Here is a 26,744-nt window from a genome sequence, read left to right on the forward strand (position 1 = left end):
GATGCTTGAACGAAGTTATGGAACGGTAAAATATAAACTGAGGTAACGGTTTTAGTGTTTCAAACACTCATCAATTTATCAAAAATGGAGTGCATATATCAAAAACTAGGGTCGGAAACGTTGGATAAAATCAACCATTACTAACTCATACTGTGATAGATTGTTTGAATGACAAATGCTCGAAGTCTCGTACAAACTTACATGCCTCGTACACACAGGAATTTTACAGAAAGCGATTCGCACAAGACGAAGCATAATTGCACGTAGCACTTAATACGAAGTGAATGCGTTGGGAAACAATTATAGGGAAGATGCAAAGGTTTTGATTTGGCAAAAGTACACCAGCGAACTACACAGTAATTCTCCTAGTATGCCAAAGATGCTACAAATTGTAGCCTACAATACCACTGCTTTGGCAAGATAATTTATTTATATTTTGTTCCTTATACCTGTGCTTGCATTACTACTACTTATGAAAGAAAAATATTTATATTTATCATACACATTTACCTTTTCGGTATAGCATAGAGCATTAAAATAATCCACTAGGATGTCAGCATCTTGTACAGCTCAATTCTAATCGATCATTATATGAGCATATACTGAGCACTTGATAAGTTATTAAAATTACATCAAAATGTTAGTGTTTTTCTTTGATGTTAGTGTTTTTCTTCTTCGTAGTATTACTACGATTTGTTTGAATTAAGCCTTGATCGTTGTTGCTGTATCTGGCACAGTCAAAACTAAAAATATGATCCCAGAATCAAAACTGTCAGCAGCTCAACCAAAATAAACATTCATGTAGAAAATCACGTTGCTAGCGTGGCTGTCCTCGATGAAGCGAACACAAAAGTTGAACAGGATCGACGATAAATAGCGCTGGTAGCGTGCAATTTTGATCTTTTAAATGATGGAATTCTCGAATCAAACTTATATTAGTGTTATGTCTATTTGTCTGTGATACTACCATAAACTTAAGAATTCTCGCTGACAAAACAAACAGCCGTTCGAGTTTTCTCTTCAACATCAATGCTACGGGATATATTAACCCTTAAAGGCGCAACCAATTTTTTTCAAATTTTCTAAAAATTGTCTCACAGCTAAACTTTACTATGACAATTTTGAGATGTTTTCGCAATGTTGTTTTAAAAGGATAAAGGGTTCAAAATATTGTAATTCTTTCTTTTACCGTATAATAAATCACGGTGGTATAGAAATAACTATGTTACAGTACAGACATCATAGCAGAAGAAAAATCCTGCATTTGCTTTGTAAATCACATATGGGACTGATATGCGGGTACTTTTCATATGGGACAAGCATAGTTTGGTATTTTTTTCGTATTTTAACGAGCAATTTCGCGGTTTTTACAGCGATTTTTTGAAGTATAGTAAAAATAAAGTTAATCGTGAAGCTAACTAAAAATGATGAAAATGCATATGGGACTGTTATGCGAGTATCGGCAGCGTATCCCTTGCGTAAACCTGGGTGTACAACCCAGAGGTCATTTTTGCGTCGGCAAGCCCTGCTGAACTATAATAAAATATCAAATTTCAAGTTTCGAACCACCAACACCTCTCTTGAAAAATGACTTATCGTTCACACAGTAGGATTAATTTGATATTAATATATAACTGCGTTTGAAAATCTAGGCCTTACGGTATATAAACATCCAGCTTTGGATTTTTAATGTGAAGAAACAGCACCATTAACACAAATTCCGTGAAACTCCAAAACTCCAACTTCATAGCTGTCAAAACTAAAAATGTCCTAGGTTAGAATACGGGAGGAGAACGGCGTCATAGCTCAGAATTGGTGGTTATGCAAAATTTTTCTAAAACCGCCACTGATGAATACCGTTGAGGTAGCACGACTACTGAAAAATGTCAGGCGGTCGGTTTCAGACCACCATAGCTTACATACCGTTATTTACATTGGAGTGAAATATATATGTGCAGAAATTTCAAAAAAAAAAAACATGGGCAACATTCCCGCTGTAATTATGTTATAGCGGACTCAATATTTATTTCAAGACGGAAAATGCTTGATCTGCGCAGCATTAGAGCATGTTCAGGAGTGTTTCAGTTGTAGATTCATAATTTTGACAGTTCTATTAAATAAAACTGAAAATTTTAAAACTATAACTTGCTGCCCCCAGCAGTAGTTTTAGCGGGTGTTCTATTCAGTTTAAAATTCATTTCCCGCCTTGCCCTTAGCGTTACTGCATTCAAATTTATTTTTCCCCAGTCTATCGGGTCTAAGTGTCTGTGGTGAAAACTTTGCGTGTATTTAAAACACAGTTCTAAACGTGTTTTAAAATCAGCAACAAATAGAACGGCGTCGTATAACAGTTTTAAATTTTAAAACAAAGCTGTTCGAAATTATAAAACAAAACGCACTGCTGGGAATGTGAATGTTTCAGTTCTAGTTCTACTTTGAAACTCCTATATAAAATAAAACGCTCCTGAACATGCCCTTAGGCACCATCGCTTACTTCGATCCCAAATTGCCTTATAAGACCAGCGCCGTACCGTCCCTACGCTTGTAAATGCTAGTTATGTTTAGATATACTAGTGCACATTCATGTATGGTTACCCAGTGAGTAAAGTGACGTTCTTAAAGGGTAGTTGATAGTCTAGTTAACCAGACTTGTGAGTGGTGATTAGGCAATGGGAATCATGGTAGGTTTTGTAAACAACTAACAAATCTCACTTTATAGATATATATATATATATATATATATATATATATATATATATATATATATATATATATATATATATATATATATATATATATATATATATATATATATATATATATATATATATATATATATATATATATATATATATATATATATATATATATATATATATATATATATATATATATATATATATATATATATATATATATATATATATATATATATATATATATATATATATATATATATATATATATATATATATATATATATATATATATATATATATATATATATATATATATATATATATATATATATATATATATATATATATATATATATATATATATATATATATATATATATATATATATATATATATATATATATATATATATATATATATATGAGGTATTCTTTCATTGTAAGTTTGTGAAAAGTCGCTGAGAAAAGTTATTAACTAAAGAAGCAGCATAACTTCAAAACAAGTGGATTTTATTACTGATCATAGCGACCCTGTTTGAATAGCTCCATCGTTATACAAGTGTAAACTAGACTTACCACCCACCGCTCCCGCTCTATTTAAACAGGGTTGCTATGATTAATAATAAAATCTACTTGTTTTGAAGTCATGCTGCTTCTTTAGCTAATAACTTTTCTCAGCGAATTTCTGCAACCTTTCAATGTTCCACGAATGTGTTCCGTAGAAGAAAACCTTTAGAAATATAAAGTGTTCTCATGAATTGATTGATGAGGTGATTTTTTAAGAATTTATTTTCAATTTTAACCGATTTTCCATACTAATTTCCATATAAATTTTGAAATTTTTGGAGGGTCCGTAGATACAACCGATCGGTACCAAAATTTGCACAATTACCAAGGGCCATTAAAGGAATCAGTAGAGCCTGGTGGAGCTAAAAGCCAAAAATTGAACCAGTCTAATGAGCATCCGTATATCTTGATGTTCAAGATTAAAAGTCGGCTAGCAAAAGCTACTTTATAAGAATAGGATATATTTTTTGCGATTTTTTTACTGAAGGTTTTTTTTATACGACTCTTACAAAGAAAAGTCCCTGTCCGATTTTTATGATTGAAGTTTATATCCGGTATTTATATTTTAATATATTTGAAACGGGTTTTGCGAAGCATGTTCTGTCCTTGCGACTTTTATTTTCGGTCGCTCATATGATGTGTGAGATCCATCGAACATTTGTATGAGCAATACTTTTAGTATTAACCGCCATAGCCGCTGTGAACAAAAAGTGGCCGAATACCAAAATTAATCGATTAGACGACGTGCCCAGGTAGTGGGTCTTTGTTCATCGAGTTTGTTTGGGTAACTGTGCACAAAGAACTTGGCCTCAGAGGCGAATGACCTTAAGGTTAAAACCTCTATAATCAAAATAAAAAAAAACTTGGCCTTCGCTCATATATGGTTGAATTGGTTCAGGAACTAATGGTTTGTCAAAGGTAGGCGTAGTGAACATTTGTCTGGAATTATTTTCAAACATTAAGTAACATGAAATACACTACCAATATAAACAAGCAATTGCTGTGCAATTGTCTATTTTATTTTATTTCCTTAAAAAACGTTAAAACACCCTTTAAATACTATATTTATAATGTAGCAGTGGTCGTGTCTCGTACACAACCCTTTAGTTTGTTTGTTTTATCAACCCCATGGAAAGGAATGTAAATTGATAAAACACAAACAAGAACAAACGTGTAATACAACAAGCGTCATGCTTGAATGGTGATGCTCAGACTTCGTAATCATTTTTCGCCGTGTTAAATGTATGTAATATCCTTCGTACTTACCCATGTCTCCTTGTTGGCATCCGGATCGACGAAAATAAGATGCGTAGCCGTGAGGTACAAAACTCCCACCGTCGGATTTTTGCTGTTGTACCTATCTATCATCCGCACGTTTTCAATCTGGAAAGCAATGCAGAAAAGAAAAAAAAATTAACACGTTACCCAAAAATGAAACTTCCTCTGTGCTTCAGATGGCAATAGAATAGATGGAAGTTTGGTGTATTGAACTGTAAAATCGATTGTTCATATTTCCGTAAACATATCCTATCTAAAATTAGAATGGAAATCCCAGTCAAATGTTTATTTGTCAGTAAACATATACACTACCCGTCATAAGTTTGGAATCACTTCAATAAGTATTTCAACACCCCCCGAAAAGTTTAGCATCACCTAGGAAAGGGTTAATTCATAAGGCTGTATCTCGAAATCCTTAATTTCTATATATTTGCTTTCTTCAGGAAAGTTTTTTTATGTCAAGATGATTCGGCAGGTAAACATTTTAGTTTGAAATTATGTTACTGCATGGCGCTAGTGTACATGTAAAAGTGTTCACTTCGACTTGTTTCATCTCATTTTGCTCACGACCTAGAAGGTTCGTGTCTTCTTAAATTCCATTCAATTGGTCATCACCACGCCCATTACAATCGGTTTAATTAGGAACTCTGTCACCATGTGGCGCTAGTGTATATGTAAAATAATACATTCTTAACACATTTAATCTGCTGATCTTGATTTCCTAGAAGATTCGCGCCCTCAGTGAAGTTGTGGAGAAGGACATGATCTGTTTGATTCTGAACTCTGCCATCGCGTAGCGCTAGTGTAAATACACTACCCGACAAAAGTTTGGAATCGTTTCAATAAATAAAAAGTTTATCATCACCTAGAAAAGGGTAATTCATGATGCGGTATCTTGAAATCCTGATTAGCTACATATTTACTCTCTTCTGCAGTGTTGTACTTTAATCCAAGGGGTCCAGTAGTTGAACATTTTAGTACAGAACTACGTCACTGGATGACGCTGCTTCACGCATAGTGAAGGAGTGCTTTTCAACTTGTTCCATTTTGTTTTTCTAAAAACCTACATCGTTAGACTATGAGCTTGAAAAAAACTCCTATACGTTCCACTCTATATCTTGCAAAATATTTTGTATTTCGTACGTTCACACGAACACTAATGCAACATAATGACCGAGTTTCGTGAAAGATCACATTACGCACGACCGAGCGCTTTTGAACAACTTTGAACTGACGATGCGAACTTTCTAAATTTTCAGGTTCAACATAACAAGTTTAAAAGTTTATCATTTGTCATGTACACTAGCGCCCTGCGGTGACAGAGTTCCAAATTGAGAGCTGTCCATACGGCATTCGCCTTTCTTTAATTTTATCCGCAGCATTGATCATTTCGGTTAATCGCATAACAAAAAGTGGAGAAACATGTTACCTATATGTGTAGTAGCGTTACCTGGTGGCAACCTGTCGAACCAACATGACTATCATCCACACGACCATCACATTTTGAGCAGCTTTGCAGAAGACACTATCTCTGTAGGCCGTTAGGAAAACGAGATAAAACAAGCTGAAACGCACAAGTTTGCATGTACACTAGCGCCACGTAGTGACAGAATCTGCACTATTCACCTATTGGATTCCATTGGCCAGCATTAGAACAACTGCGCCAAAGATAGTAGTTATTCAAAAAATAATAGCTTCGAGAATGAGCGCCCTGAATTTACCACTTTTTGGTGATGCTAAACCTATCGAGGTTTTGCAATATTCAATATGGGCGTTGCAATACTTATCGAAACGAATCCAAACTTTTGACGGGTAGTGTATTACATTAGCGCTACGTAACGGCAGAGTTCAGAATCAAACATCATGTCCTTCTATACAACTTCGCTGAGGGCGCGAATCTTCTAGGAAATGAGAATCAGCAGATAAAATGTGTTCAAAATGTATTATTTTACATATACACTAGCGCCACATGGTGACAGAGTTCCAACTTAAAACGATTGTCATGTGCATGGTCATGACCATTTGAATGAAGTTTCAGAAGACACGAACTTTCTAGGTAGTTAGAAAAATGAGACGAAAATAGTTGAAGTGCACAATTTCACATGTACACTAGCACCATGCAGTAACATAATTCCAAAATAAAATGTTCACCAGCTGGATCCCCTGGACTTCAAGAACAGCTTTCCTGGAGAGAGCAAATATGTAGATAACCAGTATTTCGAGATCAGGGAGTTATTCCGAACAGTCACTTTAGGTGAGGTGACACTTTTTCTCACTCGCGCGATCACCGAAGTCACCTAAGGTGAGACGAGTCACTCACGTGACTCTCTGTCACGCTATTCTGGTGTGTCACCGCATTCTGTTAGTCGTTTTAGGTGACAACAAAGTGAAGAAAAAAAAAGAGATGACGACGGTGAAAAAAAAAACATTAAATCCGTTTATATTATGATTGTCTGGTATTTGTCGTATTTGTTGCTTTTTAAAGCAATTGCATAACATATTACAACTATTTGTAGTAGTTTTGTTAATTTAAAAAACTAATACGAAAACGCTCACTAATAAGTTTGTATTTGTAAAAAGCACTGGTAGCATTATCAAAGATCGGCATGAATCGTTAAAAAGTATAAAATTAAACAAGCTTATTGTGTATTAAGACGGTTTGATTTTTTGAACGATTGCGGTTCGATTTAATCCGACTCGTGTCGTTATATTGAGAATGCGAATCACATTCGTTCGAAAACTGATCCTTCGTAATGCAGAATAAGCTTAATAATAATGTTATGACTAATCTACTCTACCATGAAGTTCTTTTTCGAATGCCAGGTTTCGTAGTTACTGTTTCATTGGACACAGAAATTCGAAAATAAATTTTTCTGCGTTCTTACGAATATATAAATCTTATTTCATTCGCAGTTCCATGTACACCAGGTTGATATGTAATAACTACACATTAAATGGTATCATTCAACACCTAATCAGTACTTTTTTGCTTTGATGTTACTAATGTGGTCGTTAGCCTGACATCCCTGCTGATTTCTTCGATGATAGTTTGATCTCATCCAGCCCAAATTCTATTTGGTAGAGTGATTAAACACGGGGTGCAATTGAATGGGTGCACATCCTAATAAACAACGTAAGATTTAAGAACCTAACGACCTGTTCAGAGTATCATCCAAATAATGTGGAATCGTTGTACTGTATGGGTTAAAGTTTGTGTATATTTTTTTTTATTTGGGCAGTTTTGCTGCTTGAGAAATCTATTGATTGGGGATCTGTTATTTCGTCGGGAAAACACCGTCTGGTCTGTTATGGCGAACGACAAACAGATTCTTTTGGTGAGACCAAAAAAAGTTTATCTAGAACCGTATAATAATGTCCTATTTTCATCAATTGTTAATAAAGAACCACTCTAATATAGTTCGTGATCTATGATTGTGAGCTATTGCTAATTTAAAGCAATTGGTTTTGAATTTGATCATACATTTAAATTTAGATCAACATTCTGGGGTCATTATTTTGGCCATTTATTATACGTTGGCGCATCGTTTAACATTTCCCTATTGAAAACAAATTTTAAATTTAGTGGAAACAGCAATGGTTTTTATTATATAAGGTGTTCCTAAATCGTAATTTATGCTGATAATGTTGTGGTATTACTACCTATTGCAGTAAGTCCATCAATCATAATCCTTATAGAATGGACAGTGGTTCAGAACAACAATTTAAGGGGAAAATGCATTTTTCGCAAAAACTTTTCATTCAAATTTCTCATCTTCAGAGGAATTTTTATACACGATTTGAATTTTATTTTATTGTTCCAATCCAGCAAACACCGAAAATTCTCAATACATTTTGCATTTGTACCTGCAAACAAACATTTTTTTATTAAATGATGGCTGCTAAGCTGTTTTCGTGGGTGAAAGGAGAAAAGTGAGACTAGTTATGTAAGCTTTGCAAGCCAGGCTCAATGGAACTATCCAAGTCAGTTTTTAATCACATATGGGGTTTTCGATTGATTGACACCGGTGCACAGTGGTCCAGATCGCTAATTTAGGAGGAATTTTTACTTTCTGACAAACCTGTATAATTTAGCCGTATCATGTCTTAGGATGAATTTGTGTACTTTAGAAGATGCTTCTTTTTATTGGAATAGTTATTAGGGTGGTTCTAATTTATCTAAAATACGAAAATAAACTTTTTACTGATAAAAGATAGAGCTCCACAGTCTTCCACAAAGTTGTAAAGTAACTTATTTTGAATAAATTTGTTGAACATATTAAAGCTCTATCTCTTTTAGTTTTTGTTATACAAGAAATTTAAAAAAAAAGATTAGGGTGTTCCTGAAAAAAACGTTTTTTTAGTATAACTTTCGTATCTTTTACTTTTTGTTAACACAACCTTTGAACAGCTTATTGAAAACTTCAAGCCGAGTATTTTTCTCCAAGACACCGAAGGTCTAACTTTTTTCTTTAAAAAGTTATGGACACTTTTCGTTAAAAAAATAGCCTATTTCAAGGCTCAATATCGCTGATGCGGGCACCTAAAATTGAATTCTGTTTCCACCACATGAAAGACCATACTTATTAGTATATTTGAGCAAAAATTGGCGAATACGATATTTTTTTAAAATTTGCAATTTAGATTTAAAGTTTGTAGTTTTGCAGGTTCAACGCATTAAAGCATTTACACACATATCGTTGTATTATGAAAAAAGCCACTTTCAAATATCATTCTCTCATCGCAGCAAGCTTTGCATAAGTGAAACGACTGTCAAAAAAGGTTTCTGATTTTATTCGTTTTAAATAAAACTAGTAAATATGGATATTAGTCGAAGAGAGTTGGCGAATTTGCTTATTGCTGGTAAAAGGACAGATGAACTGCTTAAGTTCATTACAAGTAGTAATCCAAATGTAAAATTGAGACTTGTTAGTGCTCGGAAGAAAATAAAAATCTTCATGTTGGAATTTAGAAGGTTGTGGATTCGGAGTAAGCGCACGCAAATTCGGTTTGAGCTGGAAAATTTTGTGGCTTGAAGGAAAGCTAAGATTCGAAGTCGAAGGTAAAAGTAAAAGCCGAAAGAGGAAACCATTTTCCGAAATATGTCGCAGAGCCAAAATAAAAAGATTAGGAAAGTTGCGCGATAAGTATTCCACGGAAGAACTTGGTTTAGCGTCAGCCGTCAACGCTAATTCTACTGGTTTCCGTTTAGTTGGCAGACAAATCGAACGATTGTCGAAAAGTCCCGTCAGATCTACCGTAGAGAATTTAGGATCTATGGCTGTCCCGATTGCAGAAGCGTTTACTGCGGAGGAGGCACTTAGATTTATTTGTGAAAATGATTTTTCTAAGGCGCAGTACCAAAACATACGCAGCTCAGTTATGCAGAAGGGTTTGGACATTTATCCCGCGTATAATAAAATAGTAGAAGAAAAGAAACTATGCTATCCGATCGGTATGTACTATTCTCAAAGATTCGTCCCTGAATCAACAATTTTTTTCAGGAATTTCTGTTCAGCCTTCTTGTGCGTATGTTCCCCTTCAAACTCTTGTTAACCATACCGTGGAACGACTCATCTCGTTTCTGAATATTGGAGTTCTACCACTGCATCCTGAGGATAATACGTTTGTTATCTTTAAGTGGGGCTGCGATGGAAGCAGCAACCATTCCCGGTAGGCAACATTATTTTTCTTCTAAACTTTGACTGACAGTCTCTTTTCCACTTGAACATAGATACAAGCAAATGTGCGTTGACGAAGATGAAAATGGAGAACTATTCGAGTATAACGATTCGCATATATTTGCTCTATCTATAGTACCTTTACGTGTAGTTAGTCGCCGGAAAGATGAGTCAAGAGATTGCATTCTTTGGAATAATGATTTTCCATCTTCAGTATCCCTGTGCCGACCAGTAAAATTAATTTTCAAGAAGGAAAATCCTGAACTAACAAAGGATGAAGTTGCCGCGATGAACAAGCAAATCGATGAATTAGTCCCGACTATAGTAAATGTTAATATACGCAAGATTCCGATTAGTTCAAGCTTCATATTTTCCATGGTTGATACGAAGGTAGTGAATGACGTAACAGGCACACCGTCTCAAGCGTGTTATATATGCAAACGCTCCGGAAAGCGATTGAATGATCCTTTACTGGAAGCCAGCGATCCACCGGATAGTTTATATGTTTTTTCACCTTTACATGCATTAATACGAGCAATGGAGTTACTATTGAATATTGCTTACCGTTTAGCTCTAGCAAAACCGCGTTGGCGCGTAGGCAAAAATACCAGCGAGCTTAAGGAACGACAAATAAAAATTCGACAAGCGTTACGTGACCGTTTAGGTCTTCGTATTAGCGAACCTTTGCCAGGTGGCGGAAATTCTAACGATGGTAACACAGCTCGAAAATTTTTCAGAAACCGAGATGTCGTTGCAGAAGAAACCGGGTTGGACGAAATGTTGCTAGAACGTATGTATGTGCTATTAACAATCATCAACAGCAAATTGGGAATTAACGCGGATGCTTACCGGAGTTACGCCGAAGATACACGATTGCTTTATGTACGCCTGTATGGTTGGTACGCTCTCTCACCAACCGTGCATAAACTCCTGGTCCATGGAGGAAGCATTATTCAACATAACATGCTGCCAGTAGGTATGTGCAGTGAAGAAGTTCAAGAAACCAGGAATAAAAGTATTCGCAGATTCCGAGAATTCCACGCACGCAAATTCGATCGACTCGTCAATCTTGATGACATTTTCAAGAGACTTCTTGTTTCATCAGATCCTATAATTTCTCTTAAATGTAAACGTCGAATTCAACGAGCACCGCTGGATATACCTGAAAATGCAATGCATCTACTTTTGAATTAATTGGCATTGAATAAATTCTCCTTATATAAATCATAAATTGTTGTCATAGCCAAATTATTTTTAATGAACACATTCTGTATTGTTGATATGTAAGCAAAACAGAAAAGGAAATACAAAGGCTTTAGGCAATTTCTTTTATGTCGCTATGCGATAAAATTTAAAACTTTGGTTAGTAAATTTAAAATTACATGCTTAAAAAAAATAATATTTTCCAATTTTTGCTCAAATATACTTAAAAGTATGTTCTTTTCTATGGTTCAATCCGAACTTACTTTTATTTGCCCCAATCAGTGATAATGACATTTGAAAAAGGGCTATTTATGAGCGAAAAGTTTCCATAACTTTTGAAAGTATAAAGTTAGACTTTCAGAGTTATGAAAAAACGTGGATTGAAGTTTTCTAAAAGCTGTTCAAAGGTTGTTTTAACAAAATATAAAATTTCTTTCGAACATTAACAAGTCTCAATTTTACATTTGGATTACTACTTGTAATGAACTTAAGCAGTTCATCTGTCTTTTTACCAGCAATAAGCAAATTCGCCAACTCTCTTCGACTAATATCCATATTTACTAGTTTTATTTAAAACGAATAAAATCAGAAACCTTTTTTGACAGTCGTTTCACTTATGCAAAGCTTGCTGCGATGAGAGAATGATATTAGAAAGTGGCTTTTTCATAATACAACGATATGTGTGTAAATGTTTTAATGCGTTGAACCTGCAAAACTACAAACTTTAAATCTAAATTGCAAATTTTAAAAAAATATCGTATTCGCCAATTTTTGCTCAAATATACTAATAAGTATGGTCTTTCATGTGGTGGAAACAGAATTCAATTTTAGGTGCCCGCATCAGCGATATTGAGCCTTGAAATAGGCTATTTTTTAACGAAAAGTGTCCATAACTTTTTAAAGAAAAAAGTTAGACCTTCGGTGTCTTGGAGAAAAATACTCGGCTTGAAGTTTTCAATAAGCTGTTCAAAGGTTGTGTTAACAAAAAGTAAAAGATACGAAAGTTATACTAAAAAAACGTTTTTTTCAGGAACACCCTAATCTTTTTTTTTAAATTTCTTGTATAACAAAAACTAAAAGAGATAGAGCTTTAATATGTTCAACAAATTTATTCAAAATAAGTTACTTTACAACTTTGTGGAAGACTGTGGAGCTCTATCTTTCATCAGTAAAAAGTTTATTTTCGTATTTTAGATAAATTAGAACCACCCTAATAACTATTCCAATAAAAAGAAGCATCTTCTAAAGTACACAAATTCATCCTAAGACATGATACGGCTAAATTATACAGGTTTGTCAGAAAGTAAAAATTCCTCCTAAATTAGCGATCTGGACCACTGTGCGGTGTAGCGGAGTGCACTGAAACTGCACCGTTTTTGCACTTTCTAGCAGAAGTGCAGAAAACTGGGTATGTTCCATTGACACTTCTGCTAGAAAGTGCAAAACCAGTGCAATCCACTACACCGATGTCAATCAATCGAAAACCCTAATACATTTGCTTCAAACTGTCCTCAACTCCTATTTTGCAGTTTTCACTTCGTTGTCTGACGTATTCTTGATGGTCACATAATTAGCGTTTCTGCATTAGAATTGGCAGACAGCCTTTGTTGATTATAAGTTTAGGGAATGTGGGGAATAAAGTGATATATAACGTCTTTTTTTGCGCCAGCAAAGCTCCTTGAGCGTCTCATATACGAGTTACGAAGGAAATTGAGGTTTCGATGAAATGCCGGAAGAGATGAGGAGCAGTAAGCGAGTTTTACAAGAGGGACTGAGACACTTACTACCACTGAAATGAAATCTGTAAGTAGCACTAATACATATATAATTTCAGGAACTGTTCGGGATGGCGCTGGGCCTGTGGCGTTCGACTGGCATAGTCTATTCTCATTGGTTCGGTAGTCTTTTTGGCTGGTTTTGGTAAATGTGTGCAAGTGAATAGATCAATTCACTTGGGTGGGGGACATATGGATCCTGCTAGTTGTCGTTGCTAGTCTTTTGACCTTTGGTATGAATCTAAATCAGGAAAGATTATTTAGCTCGACCAAGTACAGCAGCTTCTAGAAATGCTGAGTAGCCTTTTCGGGTCGGTGTCGTTGTGATCTGTTCAAGGCGAACCAGGTGGACATTCGGTCCGAGAAAATTTTATGGGGAATCACGAATAAGTATTACCCAAATTCTTTATGGGCAGGGATTCTTTTTGTGAAACTTTGAAATGTCTTCACCTGTCCAGTTAGTCAGAATAATGTAATGATGAGTATTTTTGCCGCATTCATAAATAGTCGATTGATCCGTTTCAAACCAAGGACACAAAACGCGTTTAGAAAATTAGGAAGAGACGTAAGCGGATTTAATGCGCAATTCTCACTATTGTTTGTTTTGTTGTATTGGCTACCCTAATAAACATCTTATGATCCAAGAGCCTAACGACCTGTTCAGGGTATAATCCAAACAATATGTGGAATCGTTGGATTATATGGGTTAAAGTTCATGTATAATTTTTTTTTATTAGGGTACACCAAAATGTGCAGTTAAGGACATCCTGAACAGAGTCACAAGGTGGCAGCTAAAATGGCTGCCGTCGTTTCTGCTTCTTTTTATTTCATCGTCAAAATCAAAACATTGCATTGGCGTGCAAGATAAAATCGATTGAAACTTGAATGTCTTAACTCAGATTGCTTAGAGATTGTATCACTGTATGTACGCATGTTAGCATAAGCAGATGAATAGATTCTCTTCACGGAATTTTGATTCGTTTGGGAAATATGTACCTTTTTGTTTTTCAAAACAAATGAAACACGCGGTAAAAAATCAGCCAGCTGATTACTGAACGATACACTTGTGTGCATTCCATCTCCTACCGGCCTAGTACCCTCTAGCTGCACACAGATGTTGTAACGTAAGCCGAACAAAACCGAACCTTTGTTGTGATTTTGGCATCGCTTCACCTTAAGTAAAATATGCAAAACGAAAAAGTTGTTGCCACTGATATATGTCAACAGAGATATACTTACAGTACACGAATTGCGTTCCCACTAAGCAATTGCATGTACTTTCTATCTCTATGGCAAGCACAGAACACAGCAAGGAACCTAAGTAACCATAAGCATAAGCATTGGACGGTGATTGAACCATTGCACAATATTGTCTATACGTTTGCACTAATGTTATTGTTATGTATCAGTGTGCAATCGGGCTGTCTCAATAACCTATTTTTGCAACCTATGTGCTTTAAATGTACACCTATCGGCTCACCGTTGCACATGTCAGTGTGTGCAATGCTCTGTGCACCTATAACTGTGCACCCGTCTTCCCATGAGCGTTATGGCGGCTCAGAGTTTGTCCTTTCGTGTTGCTCAGGGATACATTCCTCCTATGCACATCCACACATAAGCACACATGCATATAGAATTTGATCATCCCTGTTCCAGTCAATATTCATATTTGTTACGATCCTCAATTTTTTCTATCATCAATATGCTGAGTAGCCAGACGGGAAAAGTTCCTTTAGGGTTTCACAAAAAGAATCTCTGCTCATAAAGGACATGAGAAATATTTATCCACGATTCCATATAAATATTTCTCGAAACGAATGTCGATCTGGCTCAACTTAAACGGACCGCATCGACCCGAAAGGGTTGCTTACCATTTCTAAGAGCCGTTGTTCTTGGTCGATGATAAATATCATAAAAAAAGTCCTGAATAATTGACTATTTCTTAGGTACCATTCCTGTACTCCTTGCCCGAACTAACCCGTACCCAAGGTCAAAGTCAATAACCATTCACATATCCCTCCATCCAAGGGAAAAGATATATCCATTTGTAAGTAGAAGCACACGTATACCAACCAGCCATGAAGACATTCGAACCAATGAGAATGGACCATACCAGTCGAAGGTCACAGGCCTAGCGCCACCCCGTACAGTCCCTGAACTGTTTGAGCTGGAATAATAATGTATGTTAGTACTACTTACAGATTACATTTCAAGGGTAGTGTCTCACTTCCTCTTTTAAAACTTACATTTCGATTGATGCGCACCGGTGTAGTGGAGTGCACTGGTTTTGCACTTTCTAGCAGAAGTGTCAATGGAACATACCCAGTTTTCTGCACTTCTGCTAGAAACGGTAATGATGTGACCATCAAGAATACGTCAGACAGCCTTAATTGACCCCTTTCGACACCAGTTTAGCCTTACCAAGCCGTAACGTGGGTGGCGGCGTGAAAGCTGCCAAATCGGGGTTGAGGACATCTTGAAGCAACATCTGATGTTGCTCCAAATGTATGTGATCCAAGACTGACTTGAATAGTTCCATTGAACATAGTTTTCATACCTTACATCATTAGACTCACTGTTCTCCATTCACCCACGATTATACATTTGCACCAATCGGCCCCTTATTATAGCATTTACAATGCAATGAAGCTCAATCGGGATTACACATTCTTATCACAATATGACAATTTTTTTATAAAGGTATTCTGAAAATGCGTGCATGCGTTGAAAAGTTCTAACGCGGCCACCACGAAATCTCAGAAACCAATTTATCCATAATTCTAAAAAATATTCCTGCCAGAAAATCCTATTTGCCAAGAAATATATTGAGTGCATGAAATTGTTTTCAGTAAACTCACGCTAGAGCTCGCTGCACCCAATTATGCGAAAAGACATGGTTCTTGTACCAGATTTAACGGGAAACATAATTTTCTCAATTATCGTACCGGGCCACTGTAATTGATCGCAATGGTAGTAAAATGCAATCCCAATGGGTGAGGAGAGCCCACCATATATTTACTAAATGTTAATAACTGTTCAAATCGTTTCAATAGTCCTTCCCAAAATCAATATTTAAATTATAAGCGTAAAATATTCAGTCAGTCAATATAGAATGTCTGAAATAAAGTATCTATTTACTTAATCGGTCATAGATTTTCGTAAAAACACTTTCTCCCAAAGGGTTCGACTAAAATTCCATAGGACCCCCGCAACAATTTATGTTCATGATACTTCTGAAAAATGCGGCAATGACCATATAGAGTAATTACACCAATTATGGATATACTATGTCCGTCATAATAATGTTTTCAATTTGTTAGTAGTTATTATTTTTTCATTATTTTCAATAGGAACACAATTTCCGAAATACATATGGTGGGATATTGAATTTTTGAACTTCCGAATCAATAGTAGACTATGAAAAATATATTTCATGTATGCTTATGTAACACAATAATTTCATAGACTAGCTAGCATGGACTTAGTTGCCGGTGAACTATATAAGGAGCAACATAGAAGTTGCCTGGCTCGCCCTAATCAGTCCTAGTACTGAACCTTGAAAGAGACAACAGGCCGTCATCGCGGGCTACATAGGCCGTGTGTCGGGCAATCTTAGCTTAACACTCTAAACATAAAAGACAATCGCGCGCCTCGACGGCCCACCGCAACAGAAGATGTAACGTCAATCTACTTCTATCACTAGATAACACCGCGTGAAAACAACCACTCATTAACAGAAGTAAGCGGATAAATCCAGATCCCAAAACCTTCTAACAACAAATTACGTGCCCGATACCCGAAGACCAAAAAGAGGCTTTCCATTCCCACCCCAGAACGTCAATACCAAGCGATGGGAATTAACCCATTATAACCCAGGGGTTTCAAAAAGTGACCCTAATGCAGTGATATCTTCAATCCCACCAAAAAATGCATCAAAGATTATGGGAAAAATAAAATTACCGCTGAAAATGGTTTTGAGAATGAAAATATCTCGTGCAAAAAATTTCGTACTCTTAAATAAAAACAACAAATTTTAAGTTGTTTGACATATTTCTTCGGATTTTCTGTTAGACAGCACTTCTTTTACACCTGTAGGAACGTTTTGTCACATAATGGAATTATTAGCACGAATTCCAACAATAAAATTCAATTAAATGTATTGCTTACTTTTCAGCCTCCATTTGCCCCAACTATACACGGTTCAAAAATGTAAACAAAATTATAAAAAATGGCAGTTGTCTTGTTTCCCAATGAAATATGAGGTGCAATAATCCCATTAGTGCAATAATAAAGCAGTTAGATGCAAAAATGCTGCAGTAAATAGCGTTAAACGATGAATAGTTCTGCGTATGAAATTTCATACGCTAGGATATAATGGGTTAAGCAGGCCACTTCCGGAATCGCAACGACTATCCCCAGGTGATGAGAGCAGCCGCGAACCCACAAACAGTAACACAAATAACTAACATCTTACATGTAACGAATAAGAACTTACATGTAACGATGAGTTTATTTTCCCCTGGAGCTAGATACTCTTAAAAGATGATCTATGCCGTGATGGAACATGCTTTTAGATCCCATCAAAACATCTCTTCAATTAACTGTCAATACCAAGTAGAGGCGCATTCCCAATCATCTATATTGATTGATGGCCTAAATAAAATATATGTTACAAAATGAAAAAGCTTCTATGTTTATCCCAAAATGATATCCAAAAACAAATTTGTCACACAAGTCGTGTCTAATAAAAATGACTTTTTGTTTGACAATTATTACTTCTAAAAACCAATAGCTATGTTGTTGTCATCTTCTATTTCATCAGTGCTTTTATGGTCGTTATCGTAGCTCAGAATAATATAGCGGAGGAGGATAACTCCAAACCTTTAACACATTCCCTCTGATGCAAATATTAATCAAAAATTGCTGTGCAGCAGAGTTCCATTAGTCGCTCCAATCTCAAAAATATTTCATATACCAGAGTCACAAACAACTGGTTAAATTAATTCCAATGGTTAATAAAATTATAGAAATTCGTACTTCATTACAAATTTCCAACAGATTTAGAGAGTTGCTAAAATGTAAAAAATAAAATCGACAATCAAAATTCAAATTATCAACCGCCTTACATCAGTTGCATCGTTTTTCCTCATTCCAAAAGTCACCCCCATTAGTCACTTTTCATATTCCCTTAGTCACTTAATGTGACAAAATTTGTCACCTTGGTGACACTCTCACTTTAAGTGAGATGACTTGAAAATTTCCGATCACCTTAGTCACGTGAGATTTGTGTCACCTCACCGAAAGTGACCGTCGGAATAACCCCCACAGCCTCATTTCCTAGGTGATGCTAAACTTTTCGAGGGGTAGCAATATTCAATATGGGTGTGCAATACTTGTTGAAGCGATTCCAAACTTTTGAGGGGTAGTGTAGACCCCGTCTTGGCTTTACCTGACACAGAAGAAGACGCCGACTCGTCAGGCAGGTTGCTCACCGAGGAACATGAAGTTGGATTGACGTGTTTATCCAGGATACCTTGGCACTACTGTCCAGGCATGCACAAGAACGGTGCTGCTCCGTGTTCTATTGCTGTGCACTGGCGCTTAAAGTGTCAGAGCTGAATTTATTGAGCTAGTGCTTGTGCTGGTTTCCAATGAGCTAGAGTTAGTAAGTAGCACGAGCACCGATAAGCGAGAGCTCACGCTAGCACGATGATAGCTAGCACGCTGCACGGAGCTATAGCTCAGCTATAGCAAAGTAGAATAAAAAACGAGTTAGTGTGAGTAATGATGCCTGCATCGTTTTTTCAGCAACCTGTCGCACATTCACCAACGCATAATTCTTGCTTTGTCCTATTCTTTCGTTCCATAGCTTATACTACTGCACCGTTCTAGCTCATCGGACAAGCTTACCGTGCCAGCCCATTGAGTTAACCCATGCTAGCGCACTGAGCTAGCACACCGAGCTTGCTCGTGCCAGCTTACTGAGCTAGGTCATGGTGCTAGCTTATCGTGCTAACTCGTTGTGCTAGCTCTTTGAATCCTACAGCTTGAGCACGAAGGTTACCTAGCACGAGCGGTGGCAGTGCTTATTGCTTTTGGTTCGTTCAAAGCGGCCGCTCAGCTCGTGTTAGGCTCTCGTGTTGTGCTTCATGCATCCCTGCTACTGTCCACCACCAGATGAATTCTTCTTCGCAGCAATCCTGATGATTGGTCGTTGGATTTTTGAATTGGTCACAAAATTTACGGAAGTAGATGTTCTCCGGCCAAGTGTCTTTGGACAGAGCCTTGCCTCTGAATGATTTGCTAACGCCAATTTTGAAGGTAATGAAGCTCAGCGATGAGAGATCCTTTAGAACAAGACGAACTATTTTAGGTTGCAGATCCTTCCCCAGACAATCTTTCTTGAGCTTGCTTGAGTTTGTGCAACCACCCCTGGCTGCTACTCCGTTATCGATCGGGACTAGCTGAAGTTGCACAGGGAATCAGTAGATAATTATGCTTGGGAATAGCGAAACATCTTTGAATGTGCAACTCCTGGTAATCCTAAAGTGTTTTTGATCAATACCGGCACCGGCCAGGCCCAAAACGTAGATCGCGGAAGGAAAGGGAAGGAATGGTTAGTCCGGTACTTGTTTTTGCTAGAGGCCGTATATACTACTGCGCACACTCCACAAGTATCACGGGAGGAGGATATTTTTGTTAGTAAGAGTATAGAAGTTGGATCTACTTCTTCTTTACCGACGTCAGAGAGGTGATTCCAACTACCTGGACTAAATATCGATCCACCAATTTCATGGACCGGGGACCAACGGCTTTACTTCCCTTCCGAAGGAAGACGTGACCACAGATTTTTTACCTCAGAAAAATCTCAACGACCTCGGCTGGAATTGAACCCAGGCCAACTGGAATGATTGGCGGTCACGCTTACCACTCAACCAAGGGGAAGGGAGGGCCCAGACAATCTTTCACAAGTGTAGAAACTTCATCATCCGTCGTGATGGGATCAAATGCAGACAAGTAGACCAATAACAGCTCCTGAGGTGGTGAAATTGTTTTTATCGTTTCAAACTCAGCTTTGGCCCCACGAATATTAGTGATTTTAGTTTTGAGCAGATCATCTTCACGCTTACGCTTAGGAGTGTTTGGAACGGGATTATATGCAGCAATCCTTTTCCATGGTGTATTTACAGTTGGAGATAGTGGTTTTGTGTCGACTTTAACCGAGAGAGCTTTTACGACATCTTTTAAATCAGCTGTCATCCTTTAATGATTTCAGCGGATTGTCGTCGGGGATTGTATTGTCGCAACAACGCGAAGCCATTCTATGGAAATTATCACTACAAAACAAATTAGCACAACCGTTACACATCCAGAATAAATCCCGTAAGTGGGTTCCAAGGACGTCTCGAATTTCATAATCCATCTTGACATATATCATGTGGAACGCATTTCCGCAGTAGCCAGGATAGGTGATTTACTCAGAATCATTAACGACTTTCGAGCAGTTGGTTCAAGCCATACCTTTGAGCGACAAAATAACGCCTACCGAGTATGCAATATGCGCAGGAAAATAACTCCAACGGGTATGGTAACGTTTCGATAGCAGCGAACTTGCATGCAACGTGTGATAACTCAGCTATCCGCTAGAAGAGGTCGCTTTTGCCGAAAAAATTGAGCGTGACATAGTGCGCAGTGATAATGTCAAGTAAAATCACAAACAAAAGCACAAACAAAACTATCACTTTCACAAATTAAATTAAATTAAATATAATGCTTTCTTTTTTAATGGTCCAACTAAAGGCATGAGCCTAGACTGCTGGTACCGAGAATAGAGACTTCCGGAAGTGACCGAACAACTTAAAACACCTAAAAATATTTACATCTCACGAGATGCACATAAAAGGAGCGTCACAATTCACTTGAATCTACATTCAAGAACATGTAAAAATACGATTTATTCACAATTCTCCATCTCCATTCAACCGAGTTCTACAGCAAAAGAGACACAATATTTCATTTCACATGTCAAAATATGTAAAATTTCATTATTAGACAGCAAAATACGTCACAATGCTGTTTACGTCAAATGTAAATTTCAAGTGTGTAGGTTCACTCCTGAGACCGGTGTGTTATCCTGTTTGCGAGATCGCGGGCGTAGATGTGCGTGAATGATCAAGAAGGGTCGATCGTTTGTGTGTTAACGTGTTTGTCGCGTATGCTAGCGTGTAAGTAACTTCGCATGTATAAATTATTTTCCATAACCGTGTGGCCATCCACATGTTCTTGAATAGTCGCGCGCGGACCGTGAATCTTATACTTGATTTTTAGTGTACGGTTCAGATGCTAGAAGAGAGTGAGTTCTCCCATTTCACTAGAGTTCCCGGTTATGTCGCCATGGAACGTGTTGCCTAGTGAATATGAGCGTCATTTTTTATTGGTGCAACTGAAAGCATGAGGCTAGGAGGCTAGGCCGGTAGAATCGAGGGTAGAGACTTTCGGACAAGACTGATTCATGATCGCGCGAGCGGTGGGTTTACATTTACAAGTGCTAAAACATTTACTTAATTACTGGGGTGTTCTAATTTTGGCAAGATCGCGGGCGGGTTTGTGTTGTCACGACCAGGTTTGTGTTATCGCGAGAGTCACGAGCGATTTTACGTTTCGAATGGGAGATATTGTGAGTGTATATGAGAGGAAAGGCATTTTATTGTGTTAAAGAGTATTAGTGTAAATTTGATTTAAGATATAGTGATAAAAGGAAAAATAAGTCAAGCAAAGATAGTTGGAGGTAGAACACAAATATAGATTATTTTTAGTATGCACGGATAATGTTAAGACAGAGTAAATTGATCTATAAAGTAAGGAATATAGATTATTATCTATATTATTGAGCAGATGAAAATATATTAACTCCAGAAAGAAATAGATATTACATGTGTGTGTGTGTTAACCATCCTAACTCCCACTAGCTGGTAGTGATTTACAGAAAAAATATGTTTGCATGTATTTTAACATATCCATGCAAATAACTTTGTTCAAGGATTTAGGTAGGTGTTAGCTCAATTGACTTTCCGATGCCCATTTCGTGTACAGCGCCAGACATGTTCCGAGGTCATCGTTCCATCAACCAGCCCCGCCTTACTGTAATGTTTGTATCAAATGGATTATAACATTACAATAAGACTTTCGATTCCTTACATGAGGTAAGAAATCGACGCGTATTTAGTAAATACACTAATTTCTGTATATATAAATTAGAATATATCTGTAGAAAAATATACCAGTTTTTCTATTTCCTTCCTCATCTCCTACTTGCGCGAGTGACTGATACTTGCTTATCCATTTTTCGTCCCATTCCAAACTTTATCCAGATATCCTCAAAATCTCCAGCTTCTTTCTCACGCAACAAACAGCCCGAGCAATCCTTTCTCTTTCTCACATTTGCAGGAACAGCGCAATCCCTCCTTCAGTTTCCGCTGGTTTCTTCAAAACCAGTTCCCGTATGGTATATTCCTGTGGGGTGGGTTGGCTTTCGACACCCGTCCATCTCCCTAGAAGCTACCTGTTCCTTTTATTTCGCTGTCGGCTGAGACTGTTGCGACAATCAATCAATCTATCCCGGTCAAACCATTCGGAACTTGATTCGGAATCCTGAATGGAGCCAGTATGGACCCCAGCTCAAACGCAACAACAGATGCCGAAACCGATTGATTCGGAATCGGTTGCTGCATCTGAGCCGGAATCCACTCCGACTCCATTCAGAAATCCGAACCTGTTCCGGAATGGGTTTAACTGGGATGCCTTTCCTTTGCGAAATTTTCTCCTCTATCTTCGATCAACCAAAGCGATGAACCTTAAAATCAGGTTTAGATGGCGCTGCAGGCACTGAGTAGAACGAACGGGAGTGTATTTTAGTGGCTTGAATCACACCCGTACTTGGTAAAATAACGAAATTTTGTTTTGTTAAGCTGCACTATTCTCGCGACATTTTCACCAACTAATACACAACTTAATGGTAGACACGACCTAGTGAATGGTTGGTTTCGTTTTTCGATAAATTACACTGTATTTCACTCAAAAACTTTAAAAAAGTTTGGACAACAACAAAAACACCTTCTAGCGACTTGGCAGTGCTGCCACTCACTCCAGAAAGAAATAGATATTACATATATCTAAATTACTTTTAAGGTGTTTGGTGACGGTGTTCGCGTGGATTGGATTTCTCCAAAAACTACGAGTTTCAGTTTATTATGTTGGGTTAGTTGAGCAGTGACAAGTTGTTGAACAGTATGTTTAAGAAAGAGGTTCCATCCACAAGAAATTGTCGTCCCTGGTTATGAAAACAGCGAACACGATTCATTTTAGACGAGTGTTACCATCTTTACGAGCCAGAGCAATAGTTCGAGCGAGTTAAGAGATAAAAACACCCACCTTCAGTCTGATCATCTCTTATAGATGACAGTCCATTGATCCGAATCAAATGAATCGATCATCAAATGTATCTTCGACCAGCTGAACCAATATGTCCCCTTTCGAAAGAAGAAACATCCATATCAGCTGTCCGCCAAAACACTCGATCTAATGATTGTGAGTCGTGAGATCAAGAGATCAAAGAACCAGCACTCACTTGGATCTCTCACTCTTATCCATCACCCAAGAGTACGCGCCCTTAGGCTCATCACCGGAGCCCAGGGTCATTCATTTTATATGAATATTCATAACTTTTTACAAAGTGATCGAAATATTTTGAAACTTGGTAGAGTTCGAGCACACTATGGAAGGTTTTCTACGGAAAGTTTTGGGATTGTTTAAAATAAAAAAATTTAAAATCATTTTGTTTTACAAAAATGCTCAAATTTCGAGGCATCGCTAAAACAATTTTTTTTTTGTTTACACAAAGTTTTTTGTTAAACCCTTCATAGTGTGCTCGAACTTTCCCAAGTTTCAAAATTTGTCGATCACTTTGAAAAAAAATATGAATTTTCATACCTTGATTCATTTTTTGACTGGCGTTGGACAAAATATCAATATTGCAAAAATAACTGCCTTCCCAATGATCATTTGAATCCCGTAATTTACGCCAAAATAAACATACACTGTAGTATCAGAAATTCGATTGATGTAGCAAGAGTAAGACATATTTAAAATCTATTCGAGTCATTTCAGCCATTCAATTTTTAGCACGGACTTACACGTTGAGATTCCTGTTTTTGTCGGTAAGTCATTCGAGCAGGAACCCAGAGGATCACTTCTTGGTAGAAGTCCTTCAACCAACCAGAAGCTGTGATTTAATACGGAGAGAGAAAATAGTCATATTATCAAGCTCATAGCCAGGGGTGGGCGTAGCGTAGTTGGTAAATTAATGGCCTTGTACGCAGCGCACCTGGGTTCGAATCACGACCCCGTACATAGGGTTAGAAATTTTTCATAAGAGATTTTTCTAACCCGACAAGGTGAATGATCTTAAGGTAAAAACCTTGGTAATCGAAATAAAAAATAAAAAAAAGCTCATAGCCATTTAATCTGCTGCATTCTGTCGATTGAAAGTTTTTAATTTAAGAAAATGGCAACCCCTCTTGTACATCGAACTGTTTTTTTTATTTATTGACAGATTAAGGCCGAAGTGGCCTGTGCCGTATACAAAAGATTCCTCCATTCCACTCGGTCCATGGCCTCGCGTCACCAGCCACGCAGTCTGCGAAGGGTCCGCAAATCGTAGTTCCCACCGGGGTTGGTTACCCGATCTTCACTAAGGTTACTCGTATCCCAGTCGACGCCACGAGGAGGCCAGGGCTAGGAGTTACTGGGCAGGAAGCTAAGGACCGCAAGTGGGGTCTATTTTATGCCTTCAGGTACAAGAGGCTTACGCACTGCCCAGTCATTGTCGACCAAAGTGTCGACCACATCGAACTGTGTTCCTAGTTTAGTTGATTTTTTCTTAGATCTGGTATAAAATAATTTCAAAATTGTTATTTTAAGGTTGAGCAGACAATGGGCAAAATTCGAAAACGAAAAAAGCAGTTTTTTTCCACACTGTGTGCCTGATCTTCATAAAAATCAATCAGCAGTACTGTAACAACATTCTACATAAGCTTATTGATTTTTATGAATATCTAACACACGGTGTGGAAAAAACTGCTTTTTTCGTTTTCGATTTTCGGCCCATTCTCTGTCCAACCTTAAAATGTAACAAAGAATTCGGCACCGTCAAGCCAACGCACTTTGAATGGGGTCGTATCATATCAGTAGAAATTCACTCGTGTATTTCCAGAATTCTTAACTGTCAACGAGACCGTTATGATGATGGTTCCTATAGTTTCAATAGTGGTAACATACGAATTGTGGAAAGTCTGAATGCCGAATATAAACAATGCCAAAAAAAGTTAGTACGAGAAGCACCTGAATGTAAATAATTAACATTTTATGTAACGATGATTTAAACAAAAAATTTCAGTCACGAATACAAATTCAAAAAGTGAATACTATAGTTGAAAAGATATATTTTCACAAAAGACTAAGAAAACAAAATTTTGTGAGTTCTCCTGGCCATCGCCAGCAAGTGTTATATGTGACAAAACATTTCTTCCTTAATTGACCACTCTGAAATTTGTTGCAAAAATGCCGAGGGGAGTTCAAGTTTATGCAACCACTTTGATGCTGGTTGTAATCCACGATGATACAGTAGTAGTTACTATTTCATTCCATTACACTAAGGTAAACAAATTCAGAACACATAATTAACTACTCGACTCAATCTTCAATTTACCTTTTTCAAAATATTTATCCCTTTGAACTCGCTATGCGACGGTGGCGAACTGGGGAAATTTTCCTCCACCCAGGAGACCACTTTATCCGAGACGAACGGTGGTACGGTAACGCCCCATAACACTTTGGGGTCCACTTCAAATTCTGGCGTCACGAGATCAAAGTTTTGCTTAAACATTGAAGTGGAGGGTGAAAGTGGCTCAGCCATTGTGGAATAATGAGGCTCACGCTCGATGAAAACAATAATTTCGCATTAGATACTTTTCAGCAACAAAGATCTATCACTATTTCACATTCACGTAATTCAGCAAATACGATGTGATCTGTTTTACGATGAAAATCGATTGAAATTTGTCAACCGAAATGGTGTAGCGCACAATAACACTTGAATATACTCATATCACAGAAGACCGCACTTGTTTCAATCCCTTGTGCAGAAAGCCATATCATACTTACAAAACAACAAGACGCGGGAATCGACCGTTTTGAACCCTATTGCAGTGGGTGGAAAACTCTAACTGATGCTAGTAATCCAATGCGATCAGACGAATCCTGGTGGCGCCGTGCTTTTCCTCTCCACAATGTCTAATTTCTGAGCTGCAGAGAGTGTTACAACAGAGGAAAAGCTTCCCAACCCAGTCTCTCTGGCAGCTGTAAGCACATTTCAGGAAAAGTGCTTGTTTTGGTTACTTTTTCACATCAACAGACGTCATCACATACAGCAGAAAAGCGCATGTTTTTCTTCCTCTCCGTCCACTCGTTGGTGCTGTTGATGCGAAA

At 37.4% G+C, this 26,744-nt stretch overlaps 1 protein-coding gene across 2 annotated transcripts in view; it reads right to left on the reverse strand.

The window, feature by feature from the left end:
• Window positions 1-26,522, reverse strand: part of LOC131691841 (myotubularin-related protein 8) — a 35,994-nt gene extending 9,472 nt beyond the window's left edge. Inside the window, exons 1-2 of one of the 2 annotated variants that reach the window (XM_058978514.1) lie at window positions 25,966-26,522; window positions 4,532-4,648 (exon numbers count right to left, since the gene is read on the reverse strand). In XM_058978514.1, coding sequence (XP_058834497.1) covers window positions 4,532-4,648; window positions 25,966-26,172 — 324 coding nt within the window. In that variant the 5' untranslated portion in view covers window positions 26,173-26,522. The remainder of the gene's footprint in view (window positions 1-4,531; window positions 4,649-25,965) is intronic. The other variant, XM_058978513.1, reaches the window with a different exon arrangement.
• Between the last annotated feature and the right edge of the window lie 222 nt (window positions 26,523-26,744).

This window comes from Topomyia yanbarensis, chromosome 3, assembly GCF_030247195.1.
Source record: "Topomyia yanbarensis strain Yona2022 chromosome 3, ASM3024719v1, whole genome shotgun sequence".
NCBI classification, from domain to species: domain Eukaryota; kingdom Metazoa; phylum Arthropoda; class Insecta; order Diptera; family Culicidae; genus Topomyia; species Topomyia yanbarensis.